The sequence below is a fragment of the Phodopus roborovskii genome, unplaced genomic scaffold, assembly GCF_943737965.1.
Source record: "Phodopus roborovskii unplaced genomic scaffold, PHOROB, whole genome shotgun sequence".
NCBI classification, from domain to species: Eukaryota; Metazoa; Chordata; class Mammalia; order Rodentia; family Cricetidae; genus Phodopus; species Phodopus roborovskii.
In genome coordinates this window covers 71,301,039-71,318,211 of record NW_026126418.1, presented here as the reverse complement: position 1 = coordinate 71,318,211, position 17,173 = coordinate 71,301,039, and the positions used below count along the sequence as shown (strand labels likewise).

The following is a 17,173-nucleotide window of genomic DNA, read 5'->3' as shown; positions in this document are numbered from 1 at the left end:
ATAAGTGCAAGAGTCTCCCTTGCTTGCTTGTCTTGACAGTCTATCCAGGATTAAATAAATAGATACTAGTAAGTCAGCCATCAACAGCAGTATTGCCATCTCCAGGCCACCCCCTCATGTCTGGGGCCTCTGAGAGCTGCCGCGTGACTCAGGCTCTAAAGGCCCAGTCTATAAACAGTACTTTAATATTTGTATAAATAGACCACAGTATTACCAAAAAAACAAAAAAACAAAAAAACAAAAAAAAAAAAAAAACAAAACAAAACAAAAAAAAATAACCCTGCAAGAATAGATCATGGAAAAACCTCATTACACACAGGTCTCTCCTGTGCTGCCAGCACCCAGGGCCTCCCTGGCTGGTGACATGCCATGGGAATGTTTGAAGGAAAAGGGCCACCTTAGGGTAAAGAGCCTGAGCACCAGACCCTTGACTCCCTGCCCATGCTGTTGATCTTTTGATCTATTACAAAAATAATGTCAGCGGGTGGGCGGGAAGAGGATGAAGGGAGCTGCTCTGTGGCTGGCTCTGTGGTAGCAGCACCCTCTGCCTGGGCTGCAGTGCAGGTTGGTAGGGAGCAGCAAGTAGACAGCACACCACTTCCCTATCTCTGCACATGCCGGACAAAGGCTTGGACAAGCTGGATCAGAGGCTCCTGAGATTCTGGGCTGGCTTTGGAGAGAGAGGTGGCCTTGCCTTGTGGCGAGGGCAGGACTCCAGCAGCAGGAGAGCTGGGGGTTCCCCTTCTGAAGTAACGTGAGAGGCTGGAAAGCAGCGTGCTCTACAAGAAAAGAAGCAGCTTAATTAGGCCCAGGATCACTGTTCCTGACCCCAAAAGACAGTCAGCACCCAAATAGCCTTCCTTGATGGCCAGCCCAACAGCTATACCAGCTCTGAGCTCAGTTCCTGCTTCATCCGCTGCTTGTCCCGGGGGTGCACAGCCGGATCCCTGAGGTAGCGTACTGCTTGGGAGATGAGCAGGTAGAAGCAGTTCTCCATGGTGAACATCAAGAGGGACCTGGAAAGGCAGGTGTGAGAGGACCTCACAAGCACAGTTGACCATACATAGTCCAGAGAACAGCAGCCCACAACTGTCCCAGGCCCTTAGACTTAAAACTCAGGTCTTACTTTAATGTTCGGGTTCCTTCAGCTTGTGTACTGAGTCCCACAGCCTGGGTAAGGGATTCTTTTTTCTTGTCCAGCTAGAGGAAGAGAAGCAAGCAATACAAAAATCAAACTAACAGTAACAGTGGCCAGTTAAGGTCTTGCATACCAGTTTCCCTGGCACCTCACAGGGTACTCATGGAAACTGCTGGCATGCCACTGTAGGGAGGGGACTAGGCTCCTCCCATGTTACTTGGAAGTGATAGACCAAGTGGAAAGTTACTGGGGGTGGGGATCCTACCTCTCCAAGCATGTTGAGGGCCACGTTCACTGTGGCCAACAGGGTTCCAAAGGAGGGGGCCACTTCAGAGTCAAAAGTGGGAGTGGTGAAACTTAGGGCAAACAGGAAGTTGTATTCAGCGAGATCCAGGGACTGAAAGACAGAGAACAGCATTCTGGAACTTGCTAGGATACAGCATAGTCTACTGTAGAGCACAAATTCAAGGCTAGTTGTTGAGGGCCTGATGCTAGAAGGTGCTAGTTAGTACCTGGTCCAGCAGGGTCTGGCAGACATCTGGAGTGAAATGGCGAAGGGCTGCCAGGGTCCTGCTGAGAATCTTGAGAAGGCCATACTGGACTGTGTGTAAGGCTCGCTGCTCTGAGGCCTCAGCATCAGCAACAGGTTGCTTGGAGGAACAGGCAGATGGAGCAACAAGAACGGTGGTGGTGGTGGTGGTGGTGGTGGTGGTGGTGGTGGCGGCTGGCCGCTGAACTCGAGGAGCGACAGCTGAGGGGAGGCCATCCCCATTTTTGTTCTGAGGAGAGTTGGTAAGTTACAGGAGATGAAGGGTGGCACTGGTAGCGGTGATGGGGCACTGCCAGCAGTAACAGGCTAGGGCTCTGGTTACCTGTAGGTAGTGCTGCAGCATCTTGCGGCTGTGTAGGAGGGAGGTACAGGCCTGGCACAAGTAACCCAGGTTCACCTGGGACATAGGAGGGACAGGAAGAAAACTCATGGGGCAACTCCACAAACAGGTCTCTTTCCAGGACACCAGGTGCATGCCTCTCCTCTCACTGACTGATGCTCTAACTGCACAGCCACAAGCAGGGCTCAGGGCTGGAATGTTTCAGCTGTATTTCTGACATTACTCAGTTCTCAATAAATCAACAAGATGGGAATTACTGTTTCCACATTGCAGAAGAACAGAAGGGATGTGACCTGGCCAAGGTCACATAGACAGCAGACCATGGCAGCAACATGCTGCCTCTAAGGTTCATGGGCTCCTCAAGCTCAGGCCTTCTGAGGGTTTTGAACCTAAGTCTCCCTCATCGAGCCAAAGTTCTCAACCTATCCAACCTCACTTCACTCTGAAGGGAAGAAACAGCCTAAGTAAGCAGCCTGAGTCAAACTTGTGTCCCCAAGCATGAAATCCACATTCAGAAACAGCCTGGAGTTCACTGAGGATAGCCACTGGCTCCCTGCCCCCATCATTTCCCCAAACCTTTCCAAGACACAGTGTTCTAGGCCCACCTGAACATCACGCATAAGCTGAGGCAGGTGGAAGTGCCACTCCTTCCTGAAGTGGGATAGTTGTAGGATGAAGCCCACAGTGTGATCTGCTTCCTCCAGGCACGCTAGACTCTGTACCGTCCTCACTGCATTAAGACACTGAAGGTAGGACAACAGAGAATGCTCAGGGACCTGGCACACCATGCTTACCTTCCTATGGAGGTCAGGTCCTGCACCCACATATGCTGAGGTGGTTGGCATTACAATGAAAGCTTCCTCTCAGATTTCTTGCAGCATCTTAACGATGAGGGTACTGATACCCCCAAGTCCTACAGTCACCTGCCCCAAGTAGCTCCAGGAGTCCCTTTCTGTGAGGCAGGCAGCCCCTTACCTGCAAGGTCCGCTCCTGATGAACACCCACAAAGTCTAGAGCCTCAGTCAGAAAATTGTAACGTAGAGTCTTGAGCAACCGCTCCATCAAGGACATGGACAGGCGGTAGACGCCTGGCCAGGATGGAGCATCCAGGGATTTTCGAGACGTGCTGGGTGTCTACAACAAATGGCACACAGGCTCAGGATGGAAGCCAGAGGAACCCACTCAGAGCAGCAGAGCCTCTTTGTGGCCCAGTTACTGGAAAGAAAAAAATCTCTTGGAGTGGAGAATTAGCACTACTATGAGCAAAGCTAGGAGGGGTGAAGCTACCAGACTTAGCAAGAGCAGAGGGTTCCAAAACTGGGTCTGCCACTAACCAAGTATGTCAGCTTGGACATGTCCCTGCCCTACTCTGGCCCTCAACATGCTCCCTCTAAATTTAGGGTGGCTGGTCTAGAGGAAGCAGACTTAACAGTTCAGACACAAGGCCAGGCAACGGTTACCCACGTGTTTAATTCTAGCACTCGGATCTCTTGAGTTTGAGGTCAGCCTGGTCTACAGAGCGAGTGTCAGGACAGGTTCCAAAGCTACAGAGAAACCCTGTCTTGAAAAACAAACAAAACAAAGCTACTACCCCAAAAGCAAAACAAAACAACCCAATTCAGACAAGAGGTGCTGTGAAAATGACTCCAGACCCAGGACACGATTGCTAGCCAGTCAAAAGTAACAGGTGACCTAAAGGGGGACGGTGACAACATGACACGGACGGACACGGACGGACGGACGGACACGGACGGACGGACGGACGGACGGACACACACACACACACACACACACACACGGGGACGGTGACAACATGACACGGACGGACGGACACACACACACACACACACACACACACACACACACACACACACACACGAACAAGGTTAACACATTGTCTTTTGAAGTGATAACAACTGTCTAGGCTAATGTGGCACTGGTGGCCCTTATTTTGTTTGCTGCTTGGGATCAGCCTGGCATTAGGTTCATGCTAAGCACACACTTGGGTACTTCTGGTGGCTGCATTCCTCTCATTAGTCATGTGCCAGGGGCAGGCAAACTTTATTTTACCAGAGAAATTGGGATAACATGAGGGAAAAGTAAGATGAGGGCATCTGTCACCTGAGAGCCACAGGAGACAAGATTCTGGCACTCACCTGTCCTGAGCCATTGCTGCTAAGCTGGTACACACTCAGGAGGGGCAAGCAGATGCTCTGGGTGATGCCAGCTCCAGCCACTGCTGTTGCTCCCTGGAGGAGAAACCCATAATTAGATGGAACCTAAAAAGACTTGCCAATGGTAGGAAGAGATCCGAATTAGACTCTGGTTTTTGGGAACATGGGAACAACTCAGCATAAGCAGGGTGTCTTCTCTAGCCTAAACAGCCTCCTACCTGCTGGGTGCGAGCCAGGGTGAGGAGCAGGTGCAGTGCAGCCTCAGTAAAATGCAGGTTCTGCTTCATGCGGAGGCTCACTTCCAGGGTGGTGAGGAGTGTGGGCAGAATGGGGAGCCTTCGAGTCACCTGTAACCATGAGTCTCCATCCTCATCCACTTCACAAAGCTCCTTAGCTAGATGCAGTCCCAGAACACATACCTGCTGGGGCAAAGGTAGGAAAAAAGCAGTTGAGGAATAGAAGAGAAGAATGCCATCCCTGGGCTCCTCTACCCAGTGGTCCTCTCAGGAGTATGACTGACACCACTCCTGCTTCATGCCCTGCTAGTCTCCTGTGCCCATCTCTGTAGGAATAGCAAGCCCACTCCACTTTGCCACTGCAGTCTGGGTGTTCTAACCTCTTGCTGACCACAGTAATCACCTTCATCTCCAATCTTAGGTTTTATACACTTTTTTTTTTTTTTTTTTTTTGCCATTTTAAAATTTCATTTTACTTGCCAATCACAGTTCTCCCTCTCGTACCTCCTCCTCCTGCCCCTTCACCTCCCTCCCCACTAGCCCACTCCCAGTTTGCCCCTTCTCACCAGTAAGGGCTCCCATGAGGCGTCACTATAGTCTGCATAGTCTGGCACAATAAATTGGGGCAGGCAGAGCCAGCCCCCCCCCCCATGCATTAAGGCTGAGCATGGCATCCCACCATAAGGAGTGGACTCCAACAAGCTAGCTCATGTACTAAGTTTATTATATACTTTTAACATTTTTACTTTTGAGAATTTTTATAATGTATTTTGATCATATTTATTCTTTCTACTTCTCTCAGATCCACCTCCACCTCCCTACCCAGCATTCTTTCTTAATCACTAGGCATGGTGATATATGCCTTGGGAAGGCAGAGGCAGCCAGATCTCTGTTTGAGAACTAGTCTACATAACTGAGTCTCAGGCAAGTCAGGGTTACACAGTGAGACCCCATCTAAAACAAAACAAAAGCCATCAACAAGAAACACATTGAGAGCCAGGAGGTGGCCGTGCATGCCTTTAATCCCAGCTCACAGAGAAACACTGTCTCAAAAAAAAAAAAAAAAAAAAAAAACCAAACCAAAAACAAAACCAAAAAAGAAACATATTGAGAGGCTAGAGACATGGCTCAGAGATTAAGAACACTAGCTGGTCTTCCAGAAGTCCTGAGTTCAATTCCCAGCAATCACATGATGGCTCACAACCATCTGTAATGAGATCTGGTGCCCTCTTCTGGCCTGCAGGCATACATGCAGACAAAACTCCGTATACTCAATAAATAAGTCTAATAAAGAAAAACAAAAACAAACAAACAAACACATTGAGTACAACTATGCTTCCCAAATACACTTCAGAGTGCAGCCATCCTGTGGAGCACAGTCATCTGACCAGGGTTCAGAAACACCCCCTTTCCCAGCGGCCAATAGATGCCAATAGTGCTACAACTATGGGTAGGACTTTGAACACCAAATAGACAGGATCAGAAAAGGACCTTTCCATGACACATGTCAAAACACTAAATTACAGAACAAAGAAAGGAATAGTTGTGTTTTGTTTTGTAGTATACAATTTGACGCACATCAACCATGAAATACCTTTCCTTACTTTAAAAGGGATTAATATTCTGAGACCACAAAGTACAATGATCTACATTCAGTACATCTTATTTTGAAAAGGTATAGGGTAAGGCTGGGGACATGATTGAGAGGCTTTGGTTTCTAGCAACTATGTGGTAATTCAAAACTATCTCTAACTCCAGCTCCAGGAGATCCACTGCTCCTTCTGACCTCTGGGGACACGAGGCTTCATCTTCCCATTTTCCCCCAGGGTAGTGATAGCTGCCAATATGGTATCTGCTGTCAGACCACCTGCTAATACCCACTCACCCCATCGCGCTGGTCCTTGTGCCGAGGCCGAGGGCAGTCATCAGTTTCCATGCTGTCCTTGTCCTCTGCAACACTGCCTGATGCCAGGCTGTGGCGGGTCTGATCAAAGAGTGCAATCACCTCTTCTTGGAGAGTCTCGCAGACATTCAGCACCAGCTGGGAGTATTGGGGGATATCACTTACTGCAGGAGACATGGGAAGAGATGCTGTCACACAAGGGCATTCTCATTGCATACAAGTCTGCCTTCCTAGGCAGGAGCCGGAAAGGCAGTTCAGTACACTAAGAGGAAGGGACGGGAAATAAAATGTTTTTCCAGGGTAAAAATTCTAAGACTGACACCTTGAGACTCAGAAAGCATATAGTTGCCCAGGCTGCTTGCTTACCTCGCATCTCCTTCATCTGTAATACCGTAATGAATGCAGAAAACACCTTGGCCTTGGTCTTTTCCATGAGCTGCTGGTCTGCCTGTAGCACCCCTTCCAGGACCTCTGTCAAGGGCCCAAGGATTTTATCTACAGCACCCAACTCTCTGAAAGAAAAAAGGCAGAAGTAACACACCTCACTCACTGCCCCCAGTGCACCCCAAGAAAGGAAAGGTCAGTAAGGAAGTGTGGGCAGGCATTGCTAAGTCACCACTCATCAAAGCACTCACCTCTTCCACTGCCGCAGGAGGACGAGCAGCAGAGTACACATCATGGAGCCGAGTCGGAGGCAGTTCACTGATGTTGAAACAAGGAGCTGATGGGAAGAACAGCAGAGCAGTCAGGAGTCTGGCTTCTTATATGCAGACACAGTCTTGGCTTCCATTCACACAGTCTCTTTGGCCTTGTGCCTTCCTCACCTAGCACTGACCGCTCACCTCTTTCCCACTGCAGTCTCACCTCCCAAGCTACCCGAGTACCGGCCTAACCTCTATATAACCACCAGATAGATCATGTGGTCTCTATGTGACCTAAGGGAAAGGAAACGTCTCAGACATACTTACTAATGCTTTGGTCCCATCAAGCACATCAAGAAAAAGCTGGCGCCGCACTGCCACATCAGTCAAGTGCATGATGTCTGCCTGCAAGTGCATGGGAAAAGGCTTATGTTTGAGACATTTCTCAGACTTTTGGAGTCAAGAAACGCAGGACCCTATGAGGCAATTACCAGTTGGAAAGTCATCATGTTCCTAAGTAAAACGAAGCTTCAATACCTGCAGTTTCTTGGTCCATCCTTAGATCTGGTCAGAATCAAGCCCAGATTAACCTTCCCCTCATAGCTATATCCTTTCTCAGCACTTCCCAAAGGCTCCCCAGGGTTCACACCTACCACATGAGTGCTGGGATTAAAGGTATGCGCCACTAATGCCCAACTGTTCACCAAGTACCTTTGTAGCCTGTCCCTAATTCATGATATTCTGCCTTAGCCTCCCTATAAGCATATGCCAAGCACACCTGGCTCTTCCATCCTTCCTGAATATACCATATGCTTTTTACTTCTGGACTTGGCACCTGCAATTCCATCTGCCTAAACTTCTTGCTTCATATGCTTACTTAAGTAACTAGGGCATTACCTTGGAGAAGGTACCCTGACAACTCTTACATCATGTGTTAAGCACCACAGCACCTTCTTAACCATTAAAACAAAGCAACAATCTCAAGTACATTTTTCATCTGTGAATTTTATAAATCTTGTAACTTAAGGCTACTCAAGGCTACTCTTCATGAGAGTAGACCTTCCCTGCCTATTCACTGCTATAGCCCTGGTGCCTGAAGGTACAGAACAAATATTCTAACAGTTATGAAGGAGGGAGGGATAAAAGAAGGCAAAAAGGGAGGCAGGGAGGGAGGAAAGAAGGAGAAAGCGAAGGGAAAAAAGAGAGGAAGGAAAGAAGGGAAGGAAGGACCAAGGTCTGCCAGGTAGGTTCCCCAGAAGGCAGAGGACAGCAGAGGTACAACTTAAGAGCTGCTGTTTGGTTGGATTCTAAAAGGCAGTGACATAGACATCACACATTCAGGTGGCCAAGCTTTGCAGTAGGTCTGAAGACTCACGGGTCTATGGTTATTACATCATAGCAAGGGTATGGACACATCTATTCTTTCTAGGTTTAAAATTCCAGGCACACAGACAGTGTGTACTGGAGAACAAGTCAGAGAAATGTGTAAGATATTGGAACAAGGAAGCACCTGCCAAGGTCAGGTTGTAAATCAGTAAAGATATTGCTCAGATGCCCTGGGAAAGAACAGTTCAACACCGTGTGCTATGACATAGCATGTCAGTATCAAGCTATGAAGAATGCCAAGAATGGTACAAACCCTCCCCAAACACCAGCACTATCTCTCTCTCTAAAAACTGACTGGAGAGACGGCTCAGTGGGTAAAAGCACTTGCTGCACAAGCCTGAGGACATGAGTTCAACGCCCAGAACTCACATAAAGGTGGAAGTGACTCCACAAATTTGTCTTCTGACCTCCACACACATGTGCACACACTAATAATAAGTAAAAAGTTTTAAAACTCACTATACAGTGAAGAGACAGTGGCCTCCGTCCTTTTCCTAGAACCAATGAAAACAAACAGCTGCAGACAAGTCACAGACACCTACAGTGTCCAGAAGGCACAGCACCCAAGGCAACTATACATCTCATGAGAGCCGCACCAGACCTATCCAGAACCAACATGGCTGAAAAGCCTTCAGGATGTATGATGGATTTGGAACTTCACTGTCCTGTTCCGAGGATGTCCTATTATGACTCTGCCCCCAAGAGCCCACCCATCCTCATTTCTTGGCATACACTTTGTTGCATTTTAGTTCTCAGGAACAAACTCAGATTCATTTCATCCCAAGGAGCTGCATGTGCTAGGCACCTTCGCACGCCACTGCCTCTTTCTTAAAGCAAAAGCCAGATGCCCAAGAGGTGCTTACATGACTGGTAGCAATGATGAGAAGCATCCTCCAGGCAGAGACCAGCATCTGATATTCCAGCAAAGACGTGCAGCTGCTGCCCTCTGTTTCAGCCATGTAAACTGCCAAAGACTTGACATACCCTGACCAGTAGGCAAAGCGTTTCTCGCTGGAAAACTTCTTGAGTGTATCTTTTAGTGACTGGTCTAATGAACCCCTATGGTGCCAGAAAAAACAAAGCCAAGTCAGGATTCAAAAGTAGGAGTGGATGAGGTGAGTGTAGGCCCTTGGTGAGGCAGAGGAAACCGCCTCAAATGGCAGTCAGCTCTAGGATCAACTCCAATGTAATGAGTGAGGCTGAAGTCCTTTCAGCAAAGCCTCCTCCTCCATATCATTTCCCCCCTCCCCCACCAGAGACAAGGTTTCTCTGCATTGCTTTGGAGCCTGTCCTGGAACTAGCTCTGTAGACCAGGCTGACCTTGAACTACACAGAGATCTGCCTGCCTCTGCCTCCCAATTACTGGGGTTAAAGGTGTGTGCCACCAATGCCCATCCCACACAAGATTTTCTTAACACTAACTCTGACAACCATAAATGCCACCAATGAGCTGGCCAGGGACAGTTCATGGCCCTCTATAAAATGTGCCAAACCATCTCTTCTGTCCGCCCTGCTTAGCAACCATGCATGCATTCAATGATAGACCTCCACCATCTCCCACCCCTCCATCTTGACTAAAATTTCATGGGAGAGTGCTGGAGATATTGCTTATTGGTTGCTTAGCAGTTGCTTAGCATGCAAAAGGCCTGGCGTTTGACCCCCAGCACTACACAAACAGTAACACCAACAAAACCACCTCGAAGGCGAAAGGACTCACTTAACTACATAGTATATCTCCAAACATATTATCTTCATGATTAGGGCACAGGTTTCCAGAATGCTGGGCTGTGGAGGTGAGAGAGCAAAACATACTAATTACATAGAGTAACATATCTCCACCCCATCCCCACTAAGAGCAAAGGCCTAACACTTAGAAAACAAGTAAATACCCCCTTACGGAATGCTAATGGGCGCCCCCCACAGGGCAGGACACCGTGTGTACAATGTGGAAGCACCAGGACGGGCATGCAACTCTTTCCCAGAAGACAGAGAGCAGGCACTGCTCTGCAGACCAACTTTGTGAAACAGTCTGTACATTATTTAAGGCAGGATCCTCTTCTCCACCTCACAGACCAACCCTCCCCACCAGGGACTCCCAGCGACCTTCATGCCCTCTACCATGGCTCACCTCAGATGTCTCTGAAGGAGGAGAAAGAGTTCCAAACAGCGGACTGGTTAAATTCTCCCAAAACTTGGGTCTAGAATAAAGACACTTGTTGGAATGACACTTTTTCTTTTCCATAGCCTCTTTCTTCCCAGTCCCCCTTGCTGGTATTTTTCATACTTCAATGTCCCAACCCTAAAATGTTTTCCACTAATCAACCATTACTATATAAATGTAAAAAGTCCATAAATAAAATTACATCTTCCACTAAGAAGTGTAACCGGGGCTCTAAAGAGATGACTTAGTAGGTAAAGGTACCAATCACCAGGACTGATGATCTGAGTTCAATCCCTGGGACCCACAATGTAGAAGTTGTCTTGTGGCTCATACATAGAATTGTGACATGTACTTGCAACATACACAACATTTTAAGAAAAAACAAACAAAAACCTTTAGTTTTTTCATTTTAAAAGCAATGTAGTAATAAAACCCAGACAGATGTAGTAATAAAAGCCTTTAATCTCTGTGCTTGGGAAATAGAGCTACAGGGTCACTATGAATCTGAGGCCACCCAGGTCTACACATCAAGCTCCAGGAAACAAATAAAAGGAAAAAACAAAGCAAAAGACACGTACAAGTTCCTGGTACTAAACTGTATGCTAAGTACTCTATGCATAATCTGGTGAACTCATAACAAACCTACTTCCATTTTATAGACAAGAACAGTCAAGCTCATGGGTCAGATAACCACTCAGAGGAGACTTACTTGGTTCTGAGGACAAGCATAGCACTGTCCCTACGGTCTTGCCATAGGGCATGAAGGAAGGCAATGGCTGCACGATGCAAGAGGGGTGGGCACCAGTATCGATCTTGCTGTTGGGAATCAATTAGCTCCAGCACTACATGGAGACAGCTCCAAACACCAAGGCTGAATTCCTACAACAAGAGGAACAGGCAGGCATTCAAGTTCCATAGCTGGACTTCTAAGAAGTTGTCACCCAGTTCCACCAAAGGTAAAGAGGCCGACCTTCGAGCCGTCACTGCCATCCTTCACCTCCAGATTCAGAAACAGCTCGATAAGACCTGGCTGTGTCTCTACAGCAACCGTGAGAAACTCCAGAATCATGACTTTGATGCGCATGTCCTCAATCTTGCTCTGAAGGCGGGTCAGGAAGGCATCACGAATGGCAGCTGCATCACTGCCCAGACAAGCATACACTGACATTGGGGCCACCTGGAGACCAGAACATACTGTTTTAGGGTTCTATGTCCCAAAAAGCTCTAGTGAAGTTCTGCAGAAAAGCACTGAGGAATTCTAGGAAAGGGAAAATTAGAAAACAACCCGAAGTTAATTTCTAGAGTTAAAGAAGAATGTAAGAAGAAACAAAGAAGACAGTAAGTGCTGGAGAAATGGGTCATTTAGGTGCTTGCTGCCCAAGCATGAAGATGAAAGTTCAGATCCTTAGCCCCCCATGGGCAGAGGAGCCTATTAATCCTAGTACTGGGGAGGTAGAAGGCAGAGAACCACTGGATTTGCTGATGAGCCAGTGTAGCCAACAAAAAAAATTCCAGATTCAGTGAGACTGTCTCAAAAAATAAGATGGACAGTGATCAAAGAAGACAATTAATGTTGACCTCTACAAATGTTGCTCTCTACAAAACTGTGCACTCATGTGCATATGCAAACATGCATATGCACACATGATATTAAACATTTCTCATAGTTGAATTAAGTAAAACATGAAGTATCTGTCTACCTATTAGATTACCTATTAGATTGACATAAAACAACTGATGATGCCATTATGGTAAAAATACAAAATTTGGTGTTAAGAGTATAAAGGGCTCCTGGCAGTGGTGACGCATGCCTTTCATCCCAGCACTTGGAAGGCAGAGGCAGGCAAATCTCTGTGAATTTAGAGACAACTTAGTCTAGGTAGTCAAGGCTACCCAGAAAAACTGTGTCTCAAAAAACTAAAAGAACAAGAGTATGAAGACCTGGAGAGATAGCTCGGTGGTTATGAACACTTGTTCTTAGTTGAGTGTGGTGGTACACACCTCTATCTCCATTCAAGAGGCAGAAACAGGCAGAGCTCTGTTGAGTTTCAGACCAGCCTAGACATAGTAAGATTCAGTTTCAAAAACCAAAACCAAACAAACAAGAACACCTTTTCTTGAAGAGAACCCAGGTTCAATTACCAGCACCCACACCATAGCCACCTGTAACTCCAGTTCTACGGATCCAATGCCTGCCCTCTACTATACTTGTGCACCAGGCACACAGGAACTGTACACACACACACACACACACACACACACACACACACACACACACACACACACACACAGGCAAACAAAACACTCATACACATAAAAATAAATAAAAAGAAAAATTGGGGCTAGAGAGGTGACTCAGTGTTGACAGCAGGTACTGATTAACAAAGGAACTGAATTTGATTCCTATAACCAACATCAGGCAACTCACAAGCACTTGTAACTCCAGTCCTGGGGATCCAACATTTCTAACCTCAGTGGGCACCTGCACTCAAGTACACACACCCACACACAATCACATACGTACCCATAACTGAAGTAATAAAATTAAAAAAAAAAAAAAAAAGAGTACAGACTACTACAAGCTTGTCAGTCAGTATTTATAGTGGAGTTCGGTGGTAAAGAACAAAGAACACATCTAATACTTTAATCTTTTATCTCATTATTTCTATTTTCTACACATATGGGTATTTTGACTATGCACCACATGTGTGCCTGGTGTCCATGCAAGCTAGAGAGGGTGTAAGGTGATGGAACTGAAGGAAGGTCCTTTGGAAGAGCAGCCTGTGCTCTTAACTGTTCTCAAGGAAGATAGCGTCTGTAATTCAGGGGTAGACTGATTGCCTAACAAGTATAAGGTCTTGGGTTCCATATCAAGCACTACAAGGAGATTATTTAAAAAAAAAAAAAAAAAAAAGTGGTCAAGAGCCAGAGAGCAGCAAGGAGAGCCCACATTACTCTAACCGGTTACATGAATCCTACCGTGGCCAGACGTTTCAGCAGCTGGATGGCCAGACGAGGCAAAGCTGGGTCATGTCTGTGGTAGATGTACTTGGCTAGGACAGCAATGAGGTTGTTCCCATGGGCACCTGAAGCAAAGAAAATAGAGAGTAGGGTGCTTATTAGAACTCTTCACTGTGCCAGGGTAAGTCTAGATGGCCAATGCATTAATGGCAAAGATTTATTTTTAAGGAAATACAGTTTAATAAATAAATTACAAAAGCCACTATACTGAAATTTTAAAAAAATAAAAAGAAGTAGCAACCTTAAGCCTCAAACCTTAAGCAGGAAAGCCAGTGAGATTGCTCAGTGGGTAAAGGCTCTTTGCAAAGCTTGACAACCTTATTCAATCCCTAAAACCAACAAGGTGGAGTAGGGGAACCAAGTCCCATAGCTGACACAAGTTTGTGTTTGTATGCGCGCACACACACACACACACACACACACACACACACAAATCTCTGGCAGGCCAAGGTAGCACATTCTTGTAATCTCAGCACTTGAGAGGTGAAGAAAATAAAATTAAGGATTGGAAACTGAGGGTCAGTGAGATGGCTTAAGAGTATTAAGGTCCTTGCTACTAAGCCTGATGACCAGAGTTCAACTCCCAGGATCCACAGAGTGGAAAGAAAGAGCGAACTCCCAGATATAATGCACATAAACATAATAAATATAAAAAAGAAAAAAAAAAAAAAGAGTTCAAGGACCCCTTTGACTACACAGTTTAAGGCCAGCCTATGTCTCAAAGGAAAGCAAAACAATGTGGCCACAGCAGTCACTCAATAGTAGAGGACCTGCTAAAGTAACAAATGGTTTTAGACATGATATAAACATACATAAAACATGATATAAAAATGAGATTGAGCCCAAGATTAAATCAATTTAAAGTCATGTTGTGATATAAGCCAACATGTTTTGCAAGGTTTTTTTGTTTCTTTTGAGAGGTCTTGCTATACAAACCAGGCTGTCAGGGCCTGCTTGGCATTATAGGCATGAGCCACACTTTCTACCTCCTCTCTATGTTGTCAATGCAGTTGACCTATTCACTTCCATCATCTCTTGTCAGGGATCGTGCCATTATCCCCAATCTATAGTTAAGAAATCCTTTTTTTTTTTTTTTTTTTTTTTTTTGGATATGCTCTCCAGTACACTGTAGTCATCATGAACTCAACTTGTTAGGTAGCCCTAGCCTCAGACTCCCAAGAATGCTGGCATTTACTACTATGCCATACTGGATGAGAAGTCCGAGACAGAACATGAATATGCCTGAGGTTTTCACACAGCTGGCCAAAACCTAAATTTGAAGAAAGGAAATCTGTCTCCAGCTCCAGACTTCTTCCTTAAGCATTACTGTGTCATCAACAGTAGGCCAATACACAGTATGACCCAGTCCCCTTGTTTCCGAGTCTAAGGACATGAGCTGAGAACAACTCCCAATGTTCAAATATAGGGCATAAAATTCATCTTTATAGGCAGTAATGTAGCTGAGGAAGAGAAATACATACCATGCTGTGTGAGAGCCTGTTCCAGTGGAGACACCACATTAGAAGGAGGTTTCAGCCGAATAACATTATTGGTGACAGAGAATGCCAGCTTCACTGTCTTGATCAGCAGTTGCCCCTGTCCCTGACCTTCTGGCCCATCACTAGGGTGCAAATGGAAATCACAGTTAATTTAGACAATATGATAGCAAGTGTATTTTCACGAATCAAACTCTCCACCAACTTCTAGGAGTCCAAATCCAGACTAGAAAAGAGAAGAGGCTATGCAGCAGACACTAGCTACAGCCTAGGAAATACTTTTTAAAATTCTTTTTTAAAAAAGAAACTGCAAGACCAGGAAAGCTGTTATTCAAGAAATGAAATGAAGCTTCACCCCAACAATATGGCCACTTAAACAAGACCTGAAGGAATACAACACCAGTAACATGCTAAGGAAGGGAAGGGGGAAATCTCACAGGGCTCTACACTTAAACAAAGAACTACAGGTAAGTAAGGAACATTAAGAGCAGGAGAAATAGTCTTTTCCAGAGATTAGCCCCTTAACTGATTGTTCAATACCAATTAGTCAGACTTAAAATCATATAAGCAACACTAAACATACTAAACAAGTTCTGTTTACATTACTGATGCACATACATATATACTGTGTGTCTGTGTGTGTAACAATTAACAAAGAAAAACAGACCATCAATTTAAAGAAGGGCAGCATGGAAGGAGTTGGAGGTAGGAAAGAGAAAGAGGGAAATGATATAATTTTAATTTAAAAAGAAAAAATGGGGAAAACAAAGCTACTACAAGTTAAGCAAAGATGGGGTTCTTAGAAAATGCAGGGTACCTTGAAGAACAATGAGGCAGGCACAGAGGAAGTCCTACCTTCGGGGCTGAGCAGCCATCACCATGTCAATGGTATCCACACCAATCCCCATGATACTGACGACTGTCTGTCCAGCTTCTGTATATGCCAGGCTGCAGATGCAGAGGGATGGAAGGCTAGGCATGTGGCTGGAAGATAGAGGATTCTCAATTACTAGGAGCTTCGGAGCTCTTATCAGGAGGGAGCAGCAGCACTGCCTTGGTGTGCCTAGCCAACTGGACACAGGTGAGGCAGATTAGGTATCTGTGAAAGGAAGATATTCTGAACACCTTCCTCAGACGTGGTCCTAAAGACCACCCTGAAAAGTAAACACCAATCAATTAATGAATGTATTCACTGAAATAATTCAGGAATAACCCATTCATGATACTTAAGGAAGAATGACAATAAGGGAGTGTATTGATATATTATTTATGATTTATTAAAGCTTGCCTGAGATTCAAAAAGCAAAGTCAGCCACAATCCATAGAAGCCAGGCACACACACCTTTAATCCTAGACTCAGGATTAAGAGGTAGAAGGATCTCTGAGTCCAAGGCCACCCAGACCTACACAAGATTGATCCAATCTTATAGAGAAATGACTCACAAAAAAATGATCTCAACACCTGGAATCACACACCTTTAATACCAGCATTAGGGAGGTGTATAAGACAGAAGCAAGGAGTCAGTAGCAGGCATCGATTCTCCAGCCACCCTGAAGAGAGGAGGCATCCATTCTCCAGCCATATTGAGAATAGGAATGCCCCAGCCCTTTTAGAGGTAAGAGCTCTCTGGTAGCTTGGCTGATTTGCTTCCCTGATCTTCAACTTGAACCCCAATATCTGTCTCTGGGTCTTTTATTTTTTTGTGCTGCAAGGGAGGGCACAGAATCAAGCTACAGAGCATTGAACTTATGGAATAGAAAAGGCTGGAATCTGTACTGGCTTGGTAACAGGCACCTGTGAGGTGACATATTGCACCACATTAAGATTTTCTAATGGACATGCATCATTTCTTATAATGATCATAACAAATGATTATGTGTGCATATATATATATATATGCACACATGTACCTTCATCTGTCCTTTTCTGTCCACAGGGAGGAATGACAACTGAGTCAGTGGACAGCAAATCATAATGGGAGATGAATGAGCTTTGGTTTGTGTTAATTTTTATGTCAACTTGACAAAGGCTAGTCAATTGGGAAGAAGGAACTTCAACTGAGAATATGTCCCCACCAGGCTGACTGTGGGGTATTTTAATTAGTAGTTAATGTGGGAGGCCGCAGC

General features: G+C 45.7%; 1 protein-coding gene across 1 annotated transcript in view; it reads right to left on the bottom strand.

The window, feature by feature from the left end:
* Positions 1-169: 169 nt before the first annotated feature.
* The window catches only part of Nup188 (nucleoporin 188), a 52,070-nt gene continuing 35,066 nt past the window's right edge, over positions 170-17,173 (bottom strand). Inside the window, exons 23-44 of the mRNA XM_051185084.1 lie at positions 15,902-16,030; positions 15,032-15,171; positions 13,509-13,615; positions 11,500-11,706; positions 11,239-11,408; positions 10,497-10,566; positions 10,086-10,153; positions 9,232-9,427; positions 7,310-7,387; positions 6,977-7,062; positions 6,708-6,853; positions 6,324-6,505; positions 4,421-4,621; positions 4,185-4,277; positions 3,004-3,162; positions 2,634-2,771; positions 2,011-2,085; positions 1,651-1,917; positions 1,404-1,535; positions 1,127-1,200; positions 887-1,016; positions 170-779 (exon numbers count right to left, since the gene is read on the bottom strand). Of these exons, the coding sequence (XP_051041041.1) occupies positions 603-779; positions 887-1,016; positions 1,127-1,200; positions 1,404-1,535; positions 1,651-1,917; positions 2,011-2,085; positions 2,634-2,771; positions 3,004-3,162; positions 4,185-4,277; positions 4,421-4,621; positions 6,324-6,505; positions 6,708-6,853; positions 6,977-7,062; positions 7,310-7,387; positions 9,232-9,427; positions 10,086-10,153; positions 10,497-10,566; positions 11,239-11,408; positions 11,500-11,706; positions 13,509-13,615; positions 15,032-15,171; positions 15,902-16,030 (3,025 nt within the window). The 3' untranslated portion in view covers positions 170-602. The remainder of the gene's footprint in view (positions 780-886; positions 1,017-1,126; positions 1,201-1,403; positions 1,536-1,650; positions 1,918-2,010; positions 2,086-2,633; positions 2,772-3,003; positions 3,163-4,184; positions 4,278-4,420; positions 4,622-6,323; positions 6,506-6,707; positions 6,854-6,976; positions 7,063-7,309; positions 7,388-9,231; positions 9,428-10,085; positions 10,154-10,496; positions 10,567-11,238; positions 11,409-11,499; positions 11,707-13,508; positions 13,616-15,031; positions 15,172-15,901; positions 16,031-17,173) is intronic.